The sequence below is a fragment of the Astyanax mexicanus genome, chromosome 21 (genome assembly GCF_023375975.1).
Source record: "Astyanax mexicanus isolate ESR-SI-001 chromosome 21, AstMex3_surface, whole genome shotgun sequence".
In the NCBI taxonomy this organism is placed as follows: domain Eukaryota; kingdom Metazoa; phylum Chordata; class Actinopteri; order Characiformes; family Acestrorhamphidae; genus Astyanax; species Astyanax mexicanus.
Window position 1 is genome coordinate 23,024,655 of NC_064428.1, and position 23,490 is coordinate 23,048,144.

Sequence of the window (23,490 nt, forward strand, 5' to 3'; positions counted from 1 at the left end):
AAAAGTGGAAATGTGAAAAAATACTACTACAGTACAGATACAGCATTTTAGTACTTAAGTACAGTGAAGTAGTTCTACTGTATTACTATTTATTTCTGATGGCAGCAACAAATTGTACTTTTGCGTTTGTACCCTGTATGTTTATTATACAACTGGAGTCAAACCATGCTCTACATAGATATGACAAACAACTGCATGTTTTACCACATTTGTTGACATTTTATTCAAACAAAAATCATATATAAATAAAATGCAGCAACACAGAATTGACTAAATCGTATAAAATGGATTCCAGACTATATAAAGAATAAAATGTAGGCTATAAATGTGTAGCACCATGGATTTTAAGTGGCTCAGCAGTATGGCCCAAAGCTCGCTCTCTCCAGGTCAGTAGATGGCGCTTCCTCCCCTCATCACAGGAATCTCTTGGCTGCTGTATCAGAGCTAGGGATCAAGTACTTTTCTCTACACCCATTGGCTGCCTGGTGATGCTGCTGCACTGGCATATATTCGAATGAAGACGAGGACTGACCTCACATGTATCGGAGGAGGTATGCGCTTGTCCTTATTCTCCTAGTGTTGTAAGCATTGCAAATGATAATAGGAAGGAAGTGTCCTAGTGTGTGGATTAATAATACTTTACATTTGGAAGAAAATGTAGTGTAATGGGTGTGAAAAAAACAAGAGTAGCACCATCCAAGTGAACCAACTGTGTATACATATTTTAAGTGTGCATGTCTAAGTCAAAAATGAAAGTGATCAAACTTAATAAATGAATAACAAATGATGAATAAATGAAACATAAACTGGTTTAATGCAACAGGAGGCCAGTGGCACTGCAGTACATTCAGCTCCATGCAGGTGTGCATAGTCATACTCTCTAAACATCACACTCCTGTAGGAAGAGATTTAGAAATTATTAAACTGATGTACAGTAGGCAGATTATGAACAAAGATCCAGCATTAAAAAACGTTCACATTACAAGCCACATTGCTCAAATCAGATTTTTTGCTCAGATCAGATTTGGATCTTAACTGTTCAACTTTACAAATGTAAGTGACCTGTATCTGTGTTTAATGTGAACGAATCATCTCCTTCTTCAACAACAACAAAAGATGTCATATTTGAGAGACGACTCATAGCTTTATAAAGGAAAATGTATGCATTCGTTTTTGCAGTTACAACATCATACAGCTGCAAAGATGTATGGGTACGAGAGAGAAGCATGTAGAGCATGCATAAAAGCAAAAAGACACATATACGAACTGACCATTTACATTTATGGCGCATGTCAATGGATTGGATACGCATCCGATTTAGGACCACATATGAAAGTGACTTAAATCTGATAATAAAAAAAATCTGATTTGTTCACACAGCCATAAAAAATCAGATCTGATCCACATTGAGCAAAAAAAACAAACAATTTAAGTTACTTCAGCCTGGTAATGTAAACATAGCCACATATGCAGCCATGTGAAAAAAAATTGGCCTAGCCAAGGAAATATTTATGTTTTTAACATTTTTATTGAGTGACTGAAGAAAATATAATTCAACAAATATTACTAAAAATACTCAAACAGCTTCTTTTTAATGGTAGACACATATTTTTAGCATGTAATATTCCTTGAGCCACAGTGTCACATGTGTACCTGGAATCTAATATAGAAAGCATATACCCACAGTGGACAGCGCAGTGTGTGGTCCAGATTGGGACTGGTGGTGTGTTGCTAGAATCATTCTGGCAGAAATCACAACCACGTTCAATGCAAGAAGCCTCACACACATATCCACAGGTCACTGCAGTGTTCTTTGGCTTCCATGGACATGGGTTATCCAAAATCAGTACTAGTTCCTATCCCATGACATTTGGAATTGGCATTGGGTGTGGATTGTGATTTCTGTCTAATTTCCTTTGTCTTCCCAATGGTCAATTGAGCTACACGTACAGTAGTTAAATGTCAGTGCTTGGTCACTGTCAGCTGTCCATACTGTACCTCTCGGTGAGCGTTCAGGTGGCAGGTGGCCTGTTGAGGTGTGGAGGGAGCGCTCGGGGGACCAGGACCTGTGAGGGCTGAGGGAGCGGCGGGACGGAGAGGTGGAGCACATCGTGGAGGAGAGGATCGGAGAACGAAGCGATGAGGAGAGGCCCAGCCTGTGCAACTCCTGAGATGCTCGCTCTCTAAAAGTAAAATAGAGAGAGAGATACAGAGAAAGAGTGGAAGAGAAATAACATTGATGTCAGTTGTTATTACTGTAGATAAGACGTTGCATTCACTCTAATCGCAATTTATAGAACAAATTGTATATTATATAATTTTAAATAATAGGAAAAACATTAAAGGTATAGTACCTAAGGCTAATACATTATGTCAATTATTTCAATCAATACAGAACATTGCTGTAAATACTTTTGCTTTGAATAATGATTGATTGCTTGGCCACAGTGTTGTAGGTCATAAAAGCAAATAACCAATTTCTTCACTGCAAAGTGTGACTTGCTCGCTAAAAACTGAAATAAAGTTAGGCATATTAATTGACTGGTAAAAATGATAAAAGAAAAAATATTCTATTATTAATAAATATGCTAAGAAATAAAATTCTTATAGTCTACTCTTTTTTATATTTGTGTCAATAAATAAATTACAGACCTCTTTTTTGTTGTTTAAATGGTAGAATATTAGAAACTAAAAAATGAAGCTCAGTTTTTTGTTTTTCACACCTAAATACACAATTTGTCTGCGGACACATCTTTAATAAGCAGGTGTCCCAATTCTTTTGTCCCACCATAGTAGCTGACTGTGTTAAAAGCAAAAGAATAAGAGAATGGTAACAAGCTTTGAAAGGGTTCTCTCACCTCTCAAAACGCTCAGTAGAAAGTTGCCTCCTGGTGGCCTCCAGGTCCGCCTCTATCTGAGCTGATCTAGTCCTCAACTGAGCAATCTCCCTGCTCTGAGAGCTCCTGAGAACAGCCCAAAAAAAGAGCCTTCTTTTGATGTCAGGGTTCTTCACACACACACATCTTAATTAGAGGAAGTTCTTTAAGGAAACAAAAGTGGTTCTTATTTGGAATCACTTATAGGACCATTTGAAGCATAGTATTATTTTTAATAGTGTGGAAATCGCCAGCTTGCTGTGGTGAGTTTCTCTTAAAACATTTAAGACATGTCAGCAGAGCATTCTTTAACTTTTCTACGGAAAATGGCTAAATTCATGGGACTCTATACGAGTACCCTGTCCCATGACAATAGGCATGTCACTGTATATGTTTATATTTATATGTGTGTGCACTCACGCCTTGCCGTCAGCCATGGCGAGCTTGTCTCTGAGCAGCTGGATCTCAGTGAGTCTCTCCTGAGAGCTGAGGTGTCTCTGCAGCTCTTTCTCTCTTGTGCTGGTCAGCATGGTCTCCAGACTGCGTGCTGATGCCCGTTCACTCACCAGCTGCTTCTTCAGAAGCTCCAGCTCAGACTGACATGCCTCTAGTTCCTGCTGAACCTACAGAATAGAACACACACACACAAAAACGCATCACATATACATGCATGCACTGAAATCCAGAGATTCAAGGCCTGGGTCTTTTCTACGAGAGTGATGAAAAACAGAATGCAGTGGAGTAAATTAAACTTTAGCTTCAATGGGACATAACAAAAGCTTTGGCGCATGATTGCAGTTCCCGTCCCATTAATTTTGGCTTGTCAGTGTTCAACTAAAGTTGCAGGTCTTTCTAGCAATCTGATGATAGCTGCACTACACACCACATCTTTGCTGGTGTCCAGTTTGACACAGAGCTCACGGGTCTTTTCGAGGTCATGCTGAATGTCTGAGCGCTCATCCTCTGCCCGTCGCAACTCCTCCTTCAGTTGTGTCAAATCAGCACTGCAGCTTCGTTCAGCACTGAGAGCCTGTAAAACACAGGAAGAGTATGACCACTGTGCACAGTATGCCAAAGGGCCCCATCTTAAATCCTGAGCAAGGAGCGTTGCGATGCTCACTGCTATCTTACACCCTCCCAATAGTCTATTTCCCTTTGCAACATTTAAGTACCAACGCTGCTTATAAATATATATACAATGATAGGTGCGGTAGTCTGTAAGTGAGGTGTGTTCAGATCAGTTACTGGCGCATTGCTATGTTGGCAACGGAAAACACAGGTGCGCCACTGACTGATTAGGACCTAGATAATAGTCAGCCTTCAGATGTTCATTGCTATCCTGACAACAAAGCTGGCTGAACAAACTCAGTGTGCGTACACTAGGGCTGGGCAATATTTCATGGTATTTTCGTGATAACGATACTCCTGGCGATATGACAAAACACTAAATAAAAAAAAAATATTTTAAGAATACACTACTGCAACAAAAAAAAATCTTTTATCATTGCATACGATATGATTTGGCATATTCCTAACTGAGATATAAAAAAAACAAGAATTCTATAAGATTTGTAACAGAAGTCAATGATCCGGAATGTCCTGATAATAATAATGCACTTCATATATCTCCATATATCCAGGATTAAAGTAAGATAAATGATACTGGACAGATATAATCTGTCTCTAGTAGATATATAACAGAGAAATGAGAACAATGTGAATTTTTCTTTTGCTAAAAACAGCAAAAAAGTAGTGCCCTGATGTGATAATTAGGGGTAGGTGATATGGCACATATCAATATTTTTATTGAATCATAGGCACTTTAAATTCTAAGACTTTACCCTCAATTTGGCTTATTAAAGTTACTAAAGTTACTGTTCAATTATTTGTACTCCTACCGTAAACCGTAAATTGTCTTGAGATGTATTGAGTATTGCAGAATCAATACTCACAATACAATATCATTGTTATTGTGGGCAGCGTATCATTATAATATTGTACCGTGAGGTGCCTAAACCCTATTTCTGTATACTGTACCTCCTGCAGGCTGCTCTCCAGGCTCCCCACCGTGTCTTTAAGTCTGCGCTTCTCCGAGTCGGAGGTGCGGAGCTTCAGCTGTAGGTCAGTAACGTTGCTCTCTGCCTTCCTGGCATGATCCTCCCAGCTGTCAGACTGTGCGGTCACACGCCAACGGCACTCCTGCAGCTCCCTGCACTCCCGCTCCTGCTCAACACACAAACACACACTTTACAGTTAAAAGAAAACTCACATATTTGCCATTTATGTACCAAACCACAAGTTAAAATACTACTTAATAAGTGCATTCTATGGCACCTTAAAACTATTTAAACATGCCTTTCTTTTACATTGAATGCAGTAGTATTCCTCAGATGGAAGAGGACAAAATACTCTAATAAAAACATCAAAGAGCAGTCTACAGTTTACTTATTACAAATATTCTAATAAACAACATCAAAGGGCAGTCTACAGTTTACTAATTACAAATATTCTAATAAACAACATCAAAGGGCAGTCTACAGTTTACTAATTACAAATATTCTAATAAACAACATCAAAGAGCAGTCTACAGTTTACTTATTACAAATATTCTAATAAACAACATCAATGGGCAATCAACAGTTTACTTATTACACATATTTTAATAAACAACATCAAAGGGCAGTCTACAGTTTACTAAATTACAAATATTCTAATAAACAACATCAAAGGGCAGTCTACAGTTTACTAATTACAAATATTCTAATAAACAACATCAAAGGGCAGTCTACAGTCTACTAATTACAATAACAACTCAGTGGTAACTACATTACTATGATATGATAAATTCTACACTGCCTGGCTAAAATAAAAGTTGCCACAAAAAAGGTCACACACTCTAATATTTTGCTGGACTGCCTTTAATTGCTTTGATTGTGGCACACATTCACTGTGGCATTGTTTTAAAAAGTTTCTGCAACATGTGAAAATGATGATCTCATGCTCCCTAAACCACTCTTTCACTATTCCAGCCCAATAAATCCTGACATTGTCATCTTGGAATATGCCCGTGTCATCAGGGAAGAAAAAATCTATTGTTGGAATAACCTGGTCTATATTCAGTATATTCAGGTAGTCAGCTGACCTCATTCTTTCAGCACATACTGTTGCCGAACCTAGACCTGACCAACTGCAGCATCAACCCCACATCATTTACTTACTTAAATCCAGGTGGAGACTTTTTTTTGACCAGGCAGTAAACTAACTTACTGTATACGTGACCTTACCGTAATCATGTAATTACCAGTAAAACTCAATTCCGACACCTATATTTGGAATACATAATACAGATAAACAAGTTAAATATTAACTTGTGCATAAAATAATGGGTTAAATCCATGCTAAATATTATACCTTGGAGGACAGAAGGTCTTCGACACGGGAGATGTCAGCTACATAATTCTCTACTTTCCTCTGCAGGTCCTCTACTTCCTGTACTTCTCCTTCCAGTTTGAGCTTCAGAGACTACAAACAGAAGTCACAGAAAATACAAGTAAAAAGTTATATATTAGCTTTGAACAAACATTTAAAGACTGGAAAACCAAGAGTCTTATTTTAAAGTGGTACCCAGAAATCTTTTGAGAAATTTTGACTGATACTATTCTCTGACCTGATTGTCCAGTCGGGTCCGGTCCAACTCATCCCTAAGCTGTGTGTTCTCTCGCTGCAAAGCATCTTTGACCTTTAGTACAGAGGCCAGCTCGTCTTCTATACCCAGCAGCTTCCTTCTCAGAACGTCCAGATCTCGCTCCCTGTTGACCCCTATCTCCTTTGATGCTCTGGAGATAAGATGCTTCAATGTTATGCTTAGTTTTACTTATTTTGTTTTTATTGCTATTATTGTACTACAGCAGCAGTCAAAAGCTCAGACACGTTGGTCTGTAGGAATGTCTATTTTTTAATCTGTTTCTTTATTTGTTTTAAATAAAATTGTAGGTTAGACTGTATATAAATAATAATAAAAAAATATATATCCCCTCAACCCAAATGATGCTTGCTTCATGATTCCATATTTGTAATTTTATTGGTTTGTTGCTTTATGGAGACTACTGTAGTAATTCTACCTCTAAATCTATCATTAATATTAAAGAAGAAATTGTGTGAAATGGATTTGGGGTGTAGAAAAACATGATAACGAGTACAAATTTTTGTAGAATAGCCCACCCCTTTTCACCCACAGCATTCCGAAATACAGAGCTTTTAGCCGATGCTCCCAACAGGCTTACAGTGTAGCCCATGCAAATAAATCACAATTACATCACATCATTACATCATTAACAAGCTCAAAAAAGCTCCACATTTCATTGATAGAATTCTGACATTTAAAACGAGGCCCTGAGAATTTTTAATAAGTACACAATTAGTTAACAAACAAATAGGTAGGACAGGGAAATAAACGCCAACATTAATTTAGTAGAAAAGCATGAGTTCCAGCTGTTGCTGAAAATATCTCTATGATATTCAAGCATTTCCAGAGAAAAGAATTGCTAACTGTTCCATAGCCTATCTATTTGCTCAACTTATTATGACTTAATTTCAAGATGGCGGTCCTTTCAAGAACCCTAGGGCCCTCAGAATTCTACCAATTAAGTGTGGAGCTACTTTTATCCTGTTTACTGGTGTAAACATTGTGATTCCATTGCATTGGCAATTCCTATGCCCCTATCACTAGCATTGTAAACCTGTAGGGAGCATCGGCTTAAAGAACTGTATTTCACAATAGTCCGGAGGTGAGCTATTCGACAAAAGTTTGTCTATACTCCAAGTCCATATCACTACGGATCTCTCCTTTAAAGACATACCTAGAGCAATCTCTCAGTATTAGATTAACTCAGCAGTTAATTAAATTAGTTTAGTTGACTCAAATTAAACTCTGTTGGAGTTAATGTAACACTGAAGAAGAGTGCATGTGCGGTTAGTTGAGGAAACATTACACTACATGTTACTTCATGTTAAACTGATCAAGCATAACATTATAAATACCTCCTTGTTTCTGAACGTTCTCTGCATACTTTATTATCTTTCTATCACAGGATCACCACAGAGTAGGGACACCACTGAAACAGTGATGCTGTGTTAAGAGTGTGGGTTGTGCTGGTATGAGTGGATGAGACAAAGCAGTGCTGCTGGAGTTTTTAAACACTGTGTTCACTCACTATCCATTCTATTAGAATCTCCTACCTACAGTAGCTGCTCCACCTTGTAGACATAAAGTCAGAGACAAAGAGAGAAGCTTTGAATCTGTTGCTGCACAGTTAGTGTTGCTCGTCATCTAGTCCTTCATCAGTGGCTGCAGGACACTGCACGCAGGATGTTTTTCAGTGAAATTTCTTGTTATATAAATGTATGATTCACTACGCATAACAATACCTGCTCTGTGGGTTTTTTAGTGAAGAACAGGGTGAAAGGAGGATAACAAAGTATAATGAGAAACATATGTCAGACAATTGTAATGTTATTATAGACAAAAAATAGGTGGTGTTAATATTATGGCTGATCAGTGTATCTAAAATCTATCAAAAAACTATTCTATGAAAGCTACAATTTACTACACACCATATAAATACTATAAATACATACTATAGCACACAATCTAAATATTTTATGGTCCATAAATGATAGATTCTCTACCTCAAAAACTACAAAGGTTCTGTGCTTCTATTTCATGAGGTTTGCATCAGGAGATTTGGACACATCCTCATGTCATCAGTACAAATGCATTAAGCTCACTTTAATGTCAGAATTAGAATTATTACATTATCAAATAAAATAAATAACAGTAATTGCAACAAAATCAGAAATTACTATTAGAATTTTTGGCAGCTTTATCTCACTGTTGAATGTTCACTATATCACTATATCTTTATTCTGTATAATATATTATAATTTAATACCATTTTCCTTTAAAACAGGTTCTGTGTTTTTAAATTTAGACAAAAAAAAAATCATGGCTGCTACAACAAGGGTGTGTCCAAACACTTCCTGAGCATCACAGCTAACATGAGAAGACCCCTGTGATTACCCTATACCTTAATGGTGAAGATAAGATTCTGCCAGATTCCAGAAAATAAAACATAGCAAAAGTGAGTTTGCAATGTACATTCACTTAATAGAGGCTTTTCACATTTAAAAATGTTTTTTTTTTTAAAGATGCCACTCACTCTACAGTAGTCTCAAGGTCTTCGATGCGTAGCTTCAGAGTGTGGATGGTATTTTCCTGATAACATGAAAAAAAATTAAAAAATAACAATTTTGTTGGGTTTTTAGTAAATTTGCATATTTATAACAACATTGGCCCTATTGGGTAGCAATACACCAGAAATGTACCTGAATTCACCTCACCTCCAGATCACCATGCCCATCAAAGTGGATATATATATTCACAAGCGCCGTTGCTATTTAAACGATGCAGGCGCAAATAGACAGTTGATAGGATGTAAAATAGCCATGAGCATTGCGATGCTCCTTCTGCAGAGTGTAAGATAGGGCCTATATGTGTGTGTGTGTGTGTGATTACCTTGTCATCCAGTTGTTTATTAGCAGAGCTGAGAAGGTCATGTTTCTTCTCTAGCTGATCCTGAAGACTGTATTTGTGCTGGTCCAGTTCGGTAACCGTGACCTGCAGTGCACTCAGCTCTTCTTTTAGGCTGGATATTTCCTTTTGCAAAACATCTACACATACACAAAAATGGCACAAACACACACAATAATAGTGTGAACAGTGTGATCAAGAAAAATAATCTTGATCTTAATAATTTCCCAAATAATTCTAATAATGACACTAAAGTCATTTTAAAGGTGAACGAAAATGTGGATGTCAGCTAAAATGTATGATACTGGCACCACAACTGCTGCTGCTTTACTATTCAGTATTTTCTTAGTAGTTCTAGAAATACTCAAACCAGCCTGTCTGGTACCAATAACCATGCTATGCTCAAAATCACAGAGACTTACCTGAATCTGCAAAATTCAAAGCAGAATTTTTGTTGTTAGCCTGATCAAAAAATCAACATAAAAACTTACCGTTCCTCTCGTCTAGCTCTTTGTTTTTCTCCAGAGTGTTTTGCAGCTCTACGATCCTGCTGGTCAGCCGCCGCTGAGTTTCACTCAGAGCACTCTCTGCATGAGTGCTGGACAACCTGCAGTTCAAACAAAACGGTGTACAGTATCTCACAAAACGGAGTATACCCAGTACTGTCTTCTAAAAAATAACTCAACACACAGCCATTAATCTAATAGTCTAAATATCTGGCAACTGGCAAAAAAGTGAGTACACCTCACAGTGAACATGTCCAAATTGTGCCCAATGTGTTAGATGTTGCTACTGAAATCATGGAGCTGGGGGATGACATCATCGAGCTGGTGGATGTTGGACACATTGCGCTACTCGATTTTCTGCTTGAGGATGTCACTCAGGTGCTCAATTAGGTTTAGGTCTGGAGACATACTTGGCCAGTCCATCACCTTTACCTTTAGCTTTTCGGTGTCTTTGGGTACATTATTGATCATGGGGCATCATGCTCTGCTTCGGAATGTCAAACTACATGTTGAAATTCAGCTCCCCACTGCCAGCAGAACTCATGGATCCCCAGACTATGATGCCTCCACCATCATGCTTAACAGTAGGCAAAGGGCAGTTGTCTTGGAACTCCACACCAGGGCTTCACCACACATGTAATCTATGTTCTTGGACTGCTTGTCTTCAGCAAGGCTGAAGGCTTTCTTGCGCGTCATCTTTTGAAGAGGCTACCTTCTGGTATGGTATCCACGCAGACAGAGTTGATGCAGGCTGACCTCCCCCTTCTCCAACCTCTGCAGCAATGCCCACCTCTGGATATGATGCTTAACACGTGGACTCAACTTTTTCAGTCAACTTCTTTAGTGGAACCTGATCTGGGAAACTGCTGTATGACCTCAGTTTTAGGGTTTTAGCAATCTCTATATAGCCTAGGCGATATTTGTGGAGAGCAACAATTCAATTTCTCACACCCACAGAGAGCTCTTTGCCATGAGGTGCCATGTTAAATTAGAGAACTGTTCCCAAAACACCAAATTCACATCTGGAACCTTGTAAATCCAACTAGTTACATGGCACCAAAAGGGACAGTGACACAATTCGGCACAATATGGACTTGTTCCCATATCAGGGCATCAGTGCATCATTAATTATCAGCCTTTTAAATTGAAGAAAAGCTCTAAACCAGCTCTGTACTGGCTAACCTCAGCATGCTGCATTCATTCTTCAGACGTCCGAGTTCGTCTTCGCTGGCAGTCAGTTTTCTGCTCAGTGTGTGCACCTCCTCCTCCAGCCTCATCATCGCATCCCTCATCTGAGCCTGCCTGCTTTTCTGCTCCCCTCGCTCCTGCTCCAGCTGTTGGCACACAGATTATAGTTTTAACCTCCTTGTTTCTGCACCCATTATTTATTTATTCAGCATTTACTGAGCATATAGGAGAATTTTGTGAACCCCTAGAGGAAGCTCGCAAGTGAGTCCAAAATGAATGTGGGTGAATGGAGCTAAAAATAGTACCTTACCACTTGGAAGGGATATTGATTTTAATTTTGGGTAATAGAGTGATGTATTTTGTTAAAAATAAAAGTTTTTCATTTCAGTTTTTCTTCAGTAAATGTCTTTTAGGCAGTAAAGGCTGCCTAAACTGGTTGGTAAGCAGGTGCTTTAAAAGCTTTAAAAATTAGGTCTTCGGTGCTGAAACATGTGATATTGTTCTGGGTTGAGGAAATGAGTACATTTTTTCAGTGTGCAAAATTAGTAAACCTTTATAAACTGATTTTGCTCAATTGCTCCATATGAACCCATTCATTTTGGACTTCCTTGGACGTACCCATTGGTGCTAAAACAATTCCAGATAAGGTTCTAAGTGTATTCTCCTCTTTATTAGAGATTCTCTGGTCTTCTTACTGAGAGAACAGCATTTTGCAGGTCTTCCACACTCTGCTCCAGGTGAGCTCGCTCACTTATAGCTGTCTCCTGGGAAATCTGGCACAACACACACACATACAGAAAAAAAAACATTCAAGAATGAAAACACCTGAGAGATGTTCAGTTTATTGTCTCTTATTATACAGTATACTGTTTTCCTCTGTAAACATATAGACGTTTTTACAGCTGTTTTTAGTTTTCTCATCTTAGCAATGACTTCATCACCTGTCAGACCCCTCTAATCCTTCTCTTCACAGCTTCACACAAAATTTAGCAAATTTCCCCTCACGTTCATATCTGATCTTCTCCATATGCAGTGTTCTAAATAGTTCAGTAAGCCAAGTTTCCTTATTTCAGACCAGTAAAATTCAGTCTTCTTGGCTATTACCATGCTGTGCTGGATTGCTTGTATTGTAAAAATAATCAATCATGCAGTTCTATATCTGGTGACCAGGTAGCGACTACTGGATCTGGCGAAAGGGGGATTTTATATGCCATGGCATAGCAATAAAACCATTGTAACCAAAAATGTTGTAATTTAGGACAGAACCAATATGGATGGGATAGGGTGCCATTTTGATTCCTGCATTTAGCACATAATGGAGACAGATCTACATAGATAAAATGCAGTTTTGTTTGGAAATAGTGTAATATATGCACTGTACTGTACTTGTACTGAATAAACTAATAACTTTTTTTTATAAACTTTAGAGAGCATGACTAAATACTCAAGGTCATGTAATATTTCCATTCCCACCTCTTTCAAGGTTTGGGTTTCTGTGGGTTCTGCTATCTGGATCTAGTTTCAACAGTGAATAAAACATATTCTGAGGGGTGTAAAGGGGTGTTTTTTTTTACAGTATGCAATACAAAAAGCCCTTGCAGTTCACTGCTAACTTTTGTAACATTTAAGTTCACATGATTTTGTACCCTTCCAGGATATTCACTGGACCTGAAGAGCTTAAATGCCAAAAATAAATGAAAAAAATAACGGGTTCTAATGTGTTTTAAAACTTTCCTCGCATCCTGATATTCCTCAGCGGGAGATGATTCACTTTTCTTTACTGTTTTTAAAAGACAGTCAATACAATAATGACTTTCCATACTTGGCTACAATACTTTATGCAGCACACATGTATACATTACTGTACAAAAACACACAAAGACTTATACTCAAGAGATCCTCCTTACTGTAATATAAATAGGTTTATTTGAGATTCATAGATTTTTGTATATTATGCGATATTTAAATTTTTTTTTATTTTATTCAGTAATAAATTATACAGTCTGTGTATAGATGTTATACATGTCTGTGGATTACCTGGAGTCTCTCTCTCAGACTGTCTCTCTCTGTGCTCATGCGGTGCAGGTCAGTTACTGCCTCGTCTCTCTCAGTCTCCAAACGTTTGAGGATACTCTGAGCTGTCACACTGTTTCTGGGTCCCCGTGACGTCTTCGGCTTCACCACCATGCGCCGCAGAGCTGCTATCTCATCCTGAGCCTGCAGACCAGAGGACAGATGGACAGTAAACCTGATCATACAGTATACAGTGATGTTTACTTTAATTCAGGATGCATTGTGGGATTTTATAGTGCCCTAAAAAAGGGGTTGATTTCCACCTTATGATTCGGACACTGGAAAAATGGCTGACATATTCAATAGTGCCCTAAATAGTAAATAGGGAGCCATTTCAGTCACAGCCTGTGCTTTGAAGACAGGCTCTTGATAGAGCGGCAGTATGTGGACGAGCATTATCCTGTTGGAACAGAGCATTTAGAAAGGTAGGCCACTGGTTGCAGGACCTCATGAACATAACTTTAGGCTGTGAAATGAAGAAGAATTTTTCTTACCTGATGGTAGAGAATTCTGGTCTTGTCCCGGTCAGCTGTAAGCACCCGAATGTTTGCCCGGAGCTCAGAGAGGTGGCGCTCATATTTTTCCAGCATGTTCTGCAGTTCATCCCTCTCCCTCACGACCCTCATTAGCTCTGAGTCATATGTGCCCCCCTTACAACACACACAAAAATGCACAGTCAGGAATAGACTTCTAGACTACATCTACATAAATATAGATTTCTATAGATTTGGATATGTACATATCTGGCACTTGTTTTAGATACTTTCAATATAATATATAATACAATGTACATAAAAAAACTAAAAAAAAAACTAAAAAGCAGTGGTCTTTTGATGAAATTAAGGGAACTGATCCAATGGTCTAGAGAAAATGGGTAATGTACCAAGACAATGGCCCAAAATACAAGAGCTTGTTCACTCTGGATTGTTCAAAAGAGACACAATTAAGGTTTTTAAGTGGTTTTGTTCAAGTACTGACTGGCATATGGTACTGAAATGCTGTAATATGAGCCCTCCAAAGTAGTTAAATTCAAAACATTCTACAAGTAATAGTAAGTCACATTGCCCAACAGCAATGTAAAGGCTCATTTACAGTTATAGGGAGCTTTAAAATGTGTCCACACTATATTTTCCTCAAACTACACTATTATTTTAAAGTTTACAGTTTCTACATTTTACAGTTTACAGTAAAAAAAAATTCTAAAACCTCTTATTATTTGTGTTAATACTTAGTTCGTATGCTGTGTGTCTAATGTTAGTTATGACTAATTTATAGAAAAGCAACATTTTCAGGTTTTGTAATCAACACAGGTAGTTTCACTGTATTTCAGCTTATTGGTACCTTCACAGGTGTCTGTCTAGTGGGGCTGCAGTTGGTGGTGTTTGCTCTGGTGGGGCTGCCTGATCTGCGGGACCTCAAAGTGCTCTTCATCCTCTCAGCCTCAGGCCTGTGGTTCTCGCACTCTTCGTCTAGAGACTTTTCAAAGTCCAGACGCTTCCTCAGACTGTCCACAGATGGTTCACTTTCTGAACAAGTAGAAAAATGAACACATTTACTGTCTGTACAACTATGGAGCTCTAGTGCACTACTGCGATGTGTAAAGGTCTTATTCTATCGTTTTTTCATTCATTTCAAATTGTCTAGTCTCTAGTATGAATGAATGGCATGTGAGCTGTTTTTTTGTCAAAAAAGGTGCTACGGTGTTCCGGTCTGCTTTAGTCTGGGAGGGATGTGGATGATAGGATTTCGGCCCTTGCTAACAGCACTGCAACACCAGGAGGCATGGATAGGATGGACAACAGTCAGAAAAGTTTGAAAATAAAGACATTTTTTACACTAATAACAGTCTTTGCAATGTCATATGTTACTTTACAACATGCGTAGTGCCCTGCTAAGTGCAGTTCAGCCTTTGACCTGTTTTTTTACACATTCTCACAAGAGAGGTATCTAATTCCCCAAATTCCCAAAACTTACAGACTGTAACTTTACTATCTGTTACAATAATCTGACATTACTTTACGGGTTTTGAACCACAGACAAAATCAAGCCTATAATTTCTGATCTCCATCTTGACTTTGCTAATACTACATTTTGGTCTCTACTCTGTCTCTGTATGTTTCATAGTTTCGCCTCAACTTAGCCTTGCATTAGGGATATTAGCTCTTAACACTCTTAATGTCTGGCCCTGGATGTTCTTACCTGTGAGAAACAGGCTCTGAACTTCTTTATCCAGCAGGCTTCTTTCACTCTTCAGCTGCTCCAGCAGAACCAGCAGGTCCTGATTGTTGTGTTTAGCCCCTGGGTCCAGCTGGATCTGCTGCTCCTCACCATTGGGCTCAGAAGACTGGCCTGGTTCACTGTTCTTGATCAGAGGATGAAATTAATTAAAGATATAATGGTTAAAGGAATAATAAGTGTTCACTACTTCACTACCCCCATTTTTTCGTTTAGTTTTCCTGTAAACTGCCAGGGCTGTTAAGGAAGACAAATAAACTAAAAACTGAAAAAAAGCTTTTTAAACTGGAAATGGATTTTAAAATATGTAAATTTACAAAGCCTTTGTCTGTAGTAAAGCAGTGCTGGAACAGATGGTGTAACTTAATTTTATGAAATACAATAGGTCTCTCTGAGTTATATATGATGCTGCACATGAAACTCTTCAGTTGTTTACCCACGTGTGTTTCAGAACTTTCGAATTGGACAGTTCTTGGCACCTGACACTCTGGCTGAAACTCCACCCTCTTTGACTAGGTCTGCCTAACAACAGAGCTATCTATATTCTGATTGGCTGAACGAGAGTGCATTATAATATACAGCCAATGGATTGGCAAGCATGAGAAATACCATGGCTGCGTCCAGAAACCCCAAAAGTGTCTCCTTTTTCCTACCGATCCTCCTCCTCTCCTCCGTGACCCGGAAACTGATTTCGTGAGGCCATCTTGCCGCCTGTCCGAATACCGTAGGAGACGAAAGAAGCCGCTTAAAATCCACCTGTAGTAGGCTTCCAACGGAGGTTACATCAGTGTATCCTACTCCGGAAGACTTTTAAGGATTTTTAATGACATCACTGCATCCACGCCCACAGAGCACGCGAAAATGGGGAAGGCAACGCCCAAATATACGTCATAAACATATTAATTAACTAGGTTCCTTATCTAATTAAACAGCCAGTAAAGCAGTAATATAATTTATAGTTTAGATAAACTGTATGCTCAGTAAAACTATATTTATGACCCTATGTGTATCATGTTATACATATAAAAACATATATTATTTATAATATATATATATATATATATATATATATATAATTTTAATTAATTCATTTATTTACTTATTTATTTTAACTTAGGGACTGATGAGGAAACTGAATCCCTCATAAGGCTGAGGTCAGACAGGGCTGCCAGAGTCACTGGTCAGAGATGCGGCCTAAAATGCGGCTGGGAGTAAACAGGATTTTATTGGAATATCTGAATTTTTAGCTGTGTGTGATAGTAATGTTCTGAAACGTGCTGAAAGTGAGCGTTGTGATTGGCTCAGTTCAACGGTAGTCAACATCCTATCTAAAAGGGATCAGCTGTCCCATTTCCCCAATTACAGCTCCTTCCCTCCATTCCTCCTCCTCCTCTCCTCTCCTCGATTCCTCCACCTTCTTCCGGGGTAGGAGAGGAGGAGTAGGAAAGGAGGAGTAGGAGAGGAGGAGTAGCAAAAGTTTCTGTACGCAGCCCATGTGTGGCGTGTGAGCGTGTGAACTCGCTGAGGTGCGTGTCACACACTCGAAGCGTGAGACTTGAGAACACTGGTGTAAGTATAGCTTACACGTGATCTCCGGTGGATTTTGTATTTTACAGAGACTCTAAAACTAGGTCAGTGGCTGAACTGCACTTAGCAGGGCATTACACATATTGTAAAGTAACATATGACATTGTAAAGACTTATTTGTATAAAAATGTTTTTATTTCAAAATATTTCTAACTGTTGTTAGTCTCCTGGTGTGGCAGTGCTGTTAGCCAATCACAGTCGATATGTTTGTATTACCCCATTTTAAAATGATGGAATGACCTTTAAGCTTTAGGACCTGTCCACACGAACCCGGATATTTTTAAAAACAGAGGTTTTTGTCTCCGTTTTGGCCTTCCGTCCACACAAAAAATGCATTTTTGGTCACTGAAAACGGAGGTTTTCGAAAACGCCTTCCAAAGTGGAGATTTGAAAAGGAGCCCTATGGACGGTGAAAACTGAGCTTTTTGAGCACGCGAAAATGGGGAAAGCAACGCCCAAATATACGTCATAAACATATTAATTAACTAGGTTCCTTATCTAATTAAACAGCCAGTAAAGCAGTAATATAATTTATAGTTTAGATAAACTGTATGCTCAGTAAAACTATATTTATGACTCTATGTGTATCATGTTATACATATAAAAACATATATTATTTATAATATATATATATAATTTTAATTAATTCATTTATTTACTTATTTATTTTAACTTAGGGACTGATGAGGAAACTGAATCCCTCATAAGGCTGAGTTCAGACAGGGCTGCCAGAGTCACTGGTCAGAGATGCGGCCTAAAATGCGGCTGGGAGTAAACAGGATTTTATTGGAATATCTGAGGAGGAGTAGCAAAAGTTTCTGGACGCAGCCTCTATGTTTATAGAATATTTACACACAGCTGATCCTACTAATGAACTAATTGCCCTCTCTGACCAAACAGCCGGAATTACCCACAACCAGCTTTAAACGCTGTAAACGTGTTCTACACGCCACTCTATGGGTATGAGCTCTAATTATACTGATCCAACACCCTGTATATACTGACAGACCAGCTACACCAGCAAACTACATCATACATCATCATTTACTGTTACTGGAGCTCCTCAACCAGCCTGTTTTCTCCACAGCCTCTCTGGATTTTACAGCAGGTCAGTAATGTGGGTTATAGTGATTTGTTTATGGATTTTGATTTAGTTTATTATGCAGTAAAAAAATAAAGTGTTAAAAAAATAATAATATAGCCACGTCCTTATAACAGGCTTCAGTGCAAAGAAACCCCACATTAAGCCTTTTTACGTTAAGTGTTTTAGACTGTGGTTCTTCAGTCAGCAGGGTTAGCTCTGTGGTTAGTGTCCCTGCTGCATCACTCAGTTCGCCTCTGCTAGGGCAGGTAGTTAATTAATTAGTTTGATCAGGTGTGTTGTAATCAGTATAAACAAGTGACCGTAATTTACGTGAGCGTAAAGCCTGAAACAGGGACAGCTCCTGTGTGGGTAGTCTCTCCATAAAGCGGCTGTGGTCTTACCTCTTCAGGCTCCAGCTTTGATAATACACAGTTCTTTGGCTCCCTCTGCTGGTTACTTTGTTAATGACATTTCACCTGCCTGAAAATCATCTCAAACTATTATAAGGAAATACACTTTTGTAGTTTTAATTAAAGTACAATATATATGTGATAACATATTACCTGATTAAAAGTAGAAAAACTCGATCTATCTTTCTATTTTTCTACTGAAGTCACTGAACCAAGCAACATAAGTTTATGAATTTATCCAAAGCAAAAGTGAATAGGTCAGTCACTATAACTTTTCTACTTTTGGATATGTTTTCACGAAAATAAAGGAAACGGATAAAATGATAATAGCATAATAAAGCAATTACACACTGTATAATAGTTTGACAGAAGTATATTCAATTTAAAAATGGCTAACTATTCCTTATAGGTAGAGTTAGTTCACTACTTAGACACACGGGTGAATGGAGCTAATGACTTAAAACGCAAATAAAAATAGTAACTATCCCACGCCTTAATAAGTCATGGTCACAACTTAATTAACTCATTCACACACCTCAATTATCTTGTTCCCTCGCATTGGGATCTTGTTCCCACGCATTAATGAGTTGTGGCCACGCATTATTTTAGTTTAGTAATACCTGCTATTGGTATTTGAGAGGGTTCTATGGTGTTGGTAAATAGTTACTAAGCGGTTTCTGTGGTGCTACTAGGTGGTGGCTATGGTATCGCAGTTGGTTGCTATGGGTTTACTAAATATGCAACAGCTGGTTGCTATGGTGTTGCTAGTCTGTTTCTATGGTATCCCAGGTGGATGATATATATATATATATATATATATATATATATATATATATATATATATATATATATATATATATATATATATATATATATATATATTTTAAGTAGAATAGTATTTGATAATGATTTTATATAGCTAGCTAACTAGCTAACTAAGGAACTTAGGTAAAGCACTTTTCTGCGCATGTGCAGAGCCCTATATAGGGAGTAAGAGTAAGTAGTTAGCTAAGTAATTTGGGATACAGCCAAGCAAGCTTAGCTAACCCTAGCATTACCAACCAACCCAGCGTTACTTACTAGCTAACTGGCTAACGTAACACTTATTATTAGCATGCTCAGTGTTTATTCGTTGATAATAAGCTACTAATACCTAAATGTAATAACATACTACCTGCTAATCCGTTTACTAGCGTTAAAGACTTTAGTGTGTAACGTTATAAATTCAGACAGTGCTGGATTAATCTGAGCTCTGTGACTCTCCTCTCCTTCACGTTTCACTTTAATATATCTGTTAAACTGAGAAAAAGCAGGAAATGAGTTTGCAGTATCTTACCGTAGAGTACAGCGGATACAGAGTTAAAGCAGAGTCGCTACAGGTGAGCGGATCCTCTCTTCTAGACTTAAACAGCTTTAGTTTAGGATAAAAAAACGATCAAATCACAACACCGCGTTAAAGAGCGACCGGAGGCGGGTCCACCGACATCAGCCAATCACAGACCCTGTACTTTCCACGCTAGCGTCCGTTGCTCAGCAACAGGTCGTGTATTGGTAAAAGCAGTGTTTGTTTTGTAGTAGAAAGTGTGAGTTAATTATTATTTATTTTTTGCAGTTCTTACTAAGGAAAATTACACTTTAAACATACCTGTAAAATCCTTCAAACAAATTATTGCAAAATTCTAAAAAAAAACGTTGCAACCAAAATTGCTAGTAATATGATGTAAACTATTGTAAATGTACAATGTGACATTGTACATATAATTTATTCACTGTAATTCTACAGAACTACAAATCCCAGTTATAGCTGTAAAATATACAGTAAAAAATATTCACTACACAAACAACATATTAGCTATAAAACAGTCCTACATGTTGGGACTGGGGCCTAAAATGTTACATTATTTTTTACAGCATTATTTTAATACTAAATGGCAACAAATTATAGTAATAACTTAATATATGCCTGACTACAACTGCCAGTAAAATATTATAAAAAAAAAACAAAACATATTTATAGAGTATGATCCTAAACATACACTATACTTTAAAACATTTATTGCTAAATTCCAATATGTTGGCAAATGAAAGTGTTTTTATTTAAACATAGTGGGATAAAAATGTAATTAAATTGCAATAAACGTTATATAAACATTAAATTATGGATTATTATTTTGGAATACATTACAGAATTACAATTAATTTATTATATGTTCAAAGCCATTCATTACAAGAAAGAAATACTTATTAAAAAAATAATATAACAAATATATTATTATTTTAAAGAAGTGTAAGTAAATATATGTCTCATTTTATTTATGTAATGTAAAAATGCTTATAAATGTTTTAATCAGTAATAATTATGTATCCATGAACTTTTGCCACTCTTGAGTACAATTGCAGTAAAACATAATTATTAGTATCAGTTGGCTAAAATTTGTGTTGGAATTAATTTGAACATTTTTTTCTTTTGTTTATTTCTATCTTATTTACTTATTTTAACCCTTCATGGCATCAATTATATTTTTGGGAGGAAAAATATAATTTTTGGAAACTTGGTAGTCTTGGTAGTTTAACATTTTGACTTTTGATAACTAGCTGAAAACCATTTGAATCAGGCATTTTAAAGCAAGAAAGAACCCAAAACATGCAAAGTAGGAGGAGAGGGTCTCCACCAGGACCAGAGAGAACCACTGTTTTATCATAATAAATATAATAAATATAATTTGTAATACATATGATTTATGACCCACTTGTACGCTTTATTGTATTGAACATAAATATTGGACAGGTAACATTATATTAAAGATCAATAAAAAAGTATGTAATTAAATGTAAGTAAATAAACAAACAAACAAATAAATATGATATTGTAAGGTATAGAAAGGTGTGATAGCCAAAAATAGAGGGTTTAAAAATAAACATCTCTGAAAAAATAAGAGACCACTTAAAAATGATGAGTTCCTTTGATTGTATCAAATTGAAAACCTCTGGAATATAATTAAGAGGAAGATGGATGATCGCATGCCATCAAACCAAGCAAAACTGCTTGAATTTTTGCACCAGGAATGGCATAAAGTTATGCAAAAGCAGTGTGTAAGACTGGTGGAGGAGAACATGCCACAATACATAAAAAAGTAAGGGTTATTGCACCAAACATTGTTTTCTGAACTCTTAAAACTTTATGAATATGAACTTGTTTTCTTTGCATTATTTGAGGTCTGAAAGTTCTGCATCTTTTTTGTTATTTGAACCATTTTGCATTTTCTGCAAAAAAAATGCTTTTATGACAATATTTTATTTGGAATTTGAGAAAAATGTTATCCGTAGTTTATAGAATAAAACAACAATGTTCATTTTACTCAAACATATACCTAGAAATAACAAAATCAGAGAAACTGATTCAGAAAATGGTCTTTTAATTTTTTCCAGAGTTGTATTTTTCTAAACCTAGTCCACACCAAACTGAAAGTAAACTGAAACCCAATAGCCTGACATCCACAAAACCAGATGGCGACATTGCGCAAACGCGAACGCGCCCTACATGGACGCGCGCTGGCCGTGTGAACGCGCTTCGGGATCCGCTAGATTATAGAGCGCTGTGCGCGCGGCGGATGGAGTCGCTGTTGTTTCTACAGTAGTGCTGCAGTTTGCAGGTGTATCAGTCTGGGTCGTGTTGAAGGACACTAAGTACAAGTTTGGTAGCCGGAATTTATTTTAATTTATTTATTTTTCGTGTGTTCTTTTAGCGTTTATTTGGTTAGTTAGTTAATGTAGCCTCAGTGCTGTGTGTGTCCAGCTGGAAGGGAAGCGCGTTCACGCTCAACGGTGTTATCGGTTGGAGTTGGGAGTTGGATTGAGGGAACAGCAGCGGCAGCAGCGGCTCCTACTGTTTTCCTTCGCTTTTTTGAGTCAAAACAACTTGAAACAAACGGACTTATGGACAGTATGCAAGACGACTTGCAGAAGGACTAATATAGCTAGACTTTGTACTCTTTATCATAGATATTAACGTATAAATTTACGTTAAAGTGCGACTAAACGGACAGTAGAAAGTGCCTCTCTCTCTCTCTGAGTGTCTGTGTCTCGCTAAGTAACCAAAGCAGCTAGTAGTTAGCAAGGTTAGCTAAGCTGCTAGCTAAAGCGCTAGCCAGACAGCAGCTCCTGGCTTTGTTTTGCTTGTGTATTATATGAGCGAGGTTAGCTACTTAAGCTAGTTAGCTAACCTAGGTTACATTTCTTAAAACAAGTCAACGCTTGTTTGTTTCAAGTATTTTTTTTCTCGTAAATTACAGTTGTAATATGTTTACTTGTTCACTAACGTTTCTGTTCTACTGAAAAAAAAGAACAGTCCGAAATGCTGCTGCTGAGCTTTAAGAATGAGATAGCAAACGGTTAAATGAGAAAAACACGGTTATTTTTACGGATAACCCTCTAAACCACAGCAGTCAGACCAGGACACACGTTCGGACTGACCATGTCTTTCTTCAACTTTCGGAAAATATTCAAGTTGGGTCCAGAGAAGAAGAAAAAGCAGTACGAGCACGTCCACAGAGATGTGAACCCAGAGGAGATCTGGCAGATTGTTGGAGAACTTGGGGATGGAGCTTTTGGGAAGGTGTACAAGGTAAATGGGTGTATAAGCTTCTATAACCCAGCTGGCATTTTAATTCAACGTTGGATTTGGTGTTGATTTTGAAAAGTGAGTCAACGTTGATATGGCAAATTTGTTTCAACGTTGTAGCTCACTGAAACTAGAGAATCCTTACCAATAAACTTACATCACTGTAGTAAAGCTACAGAGTGTAAAGAATGTTACCCACCACTAACAATCTGATTAAACATTTAATATTAAAAACACAACAGTAAACAAACAGAACATGAACATACCCCCAGGTATGGTAAATAATTAGTGCCAAATTAAAAAGCAGTTACTGCAAATGGA

The 23,490-nt window shown here is 37.5% G+C and overlaps 3 protein-coding genes across 9 annotated transcripts in view; 2 read left to right on the forward strand and 1 right to left on the reverse strand.

The window, feature by feature from the left end:
* The window catches only part of zgc:175214 (RING-H2_RNF24_like domain-containing protein), a 172,695-nt gene that overhangs the window by 11,263 nt on the left and 137,942 nt on the right, over positions 1–23,490 (forward strand). The gene's annotated exons all lie outside the window — the stretch shown is intronic.
* tsga10 (testis specific, 10) lies at positions 792–20,042 on the reverse strand. Of its 7 annotated transcripts, none has more exons than XM_049469838.1 (21): positions 19,885–20,042; positions 18,540–18,618; positions 15,432–15,589; positions 14,574–14,758; positions 13,727–13,882; positions 13,197–13,376; positions 11,855–11,932; positions 11,154–11,305; positions 9,957–10,072; positions 9,451–9,605; positions 9,095–9,150; positions 8,963–8,983; positions 6,544–6,712; positions 6,288–6,398; positions 6,161–6,199; positions 4,914–5,099; positions 3,760–3,906; positions 3,297–3,499; positions 2,859–2,963; positions 1,999–2,183; positions 792–895 (listed from the first exon to the last, which is right to left on the reverse strand). In XM_049469838.1, the coding sequence occupies exons 4-21, from the start codon at positions 14,661–14,663 to the stop codon at positions 888–890; spliced, it is 2,157 nt and encodes a 718-aa protein (XP_049325795.1). In that variant the 5' UTR covers positions 14,664–14,758; positions 15,432–15,589; positions 18,540–18,618; positions 19,885–20,042; the 3' UTR covers positions 792–887. The 7 variants fall into 7 exon arrangements, with proteins under 7 accessions (XP_049325795.1, XP_049325796.1, XP_049325794.1 ...); XM_049469839.1 differs by having other exon boundaries at positions 14,574–14,754; positions 15,432–15,594; XM_049469837.1 differs by having other exon boundaries at positions 15,432–15,594.
* The window catches only part of slkb (STE20-like kinase b), a 43,167-nt gene continuing 41,807 nt past the window's right edge, over positions 22,131–23,490 (forward strand). The window contains exon 1 of the mRNA XM_022674780.2: positions 22,131–23,172. Coding sequence (XP_022530501.1) covers positions 23,023–23,172 — 150 coding nt within the window. The 5' untranslated portion in view covers positions 22,131–23,022. The remainder of the gene's footprint in view (positions 23,173–23,490) is intronic.

Coding starts and splice junctions, on each gene's coding strand:
- tsga10 (XM_049469840.1), bottom strand. CDS start 14,663: ATGAAGAGCACTTTGAGGTCCCGCAGATCAGGCAGCCCCACCAGAGCA. Junction 13,883..14,573: donor CTAGACAGACACCTGTGAAG/GTACCAATAAGC, acceptor GTGTGTTGTAAG/GGGGGCACATATGACTCAGA. Junction 2,964..3,296: donor GCCATGGCTGACGGCAAGGC/GTGAGTGCACAC, acceptor GGCTGTTCTCAG/GAGCTCTCAGAGCAGGGAGA.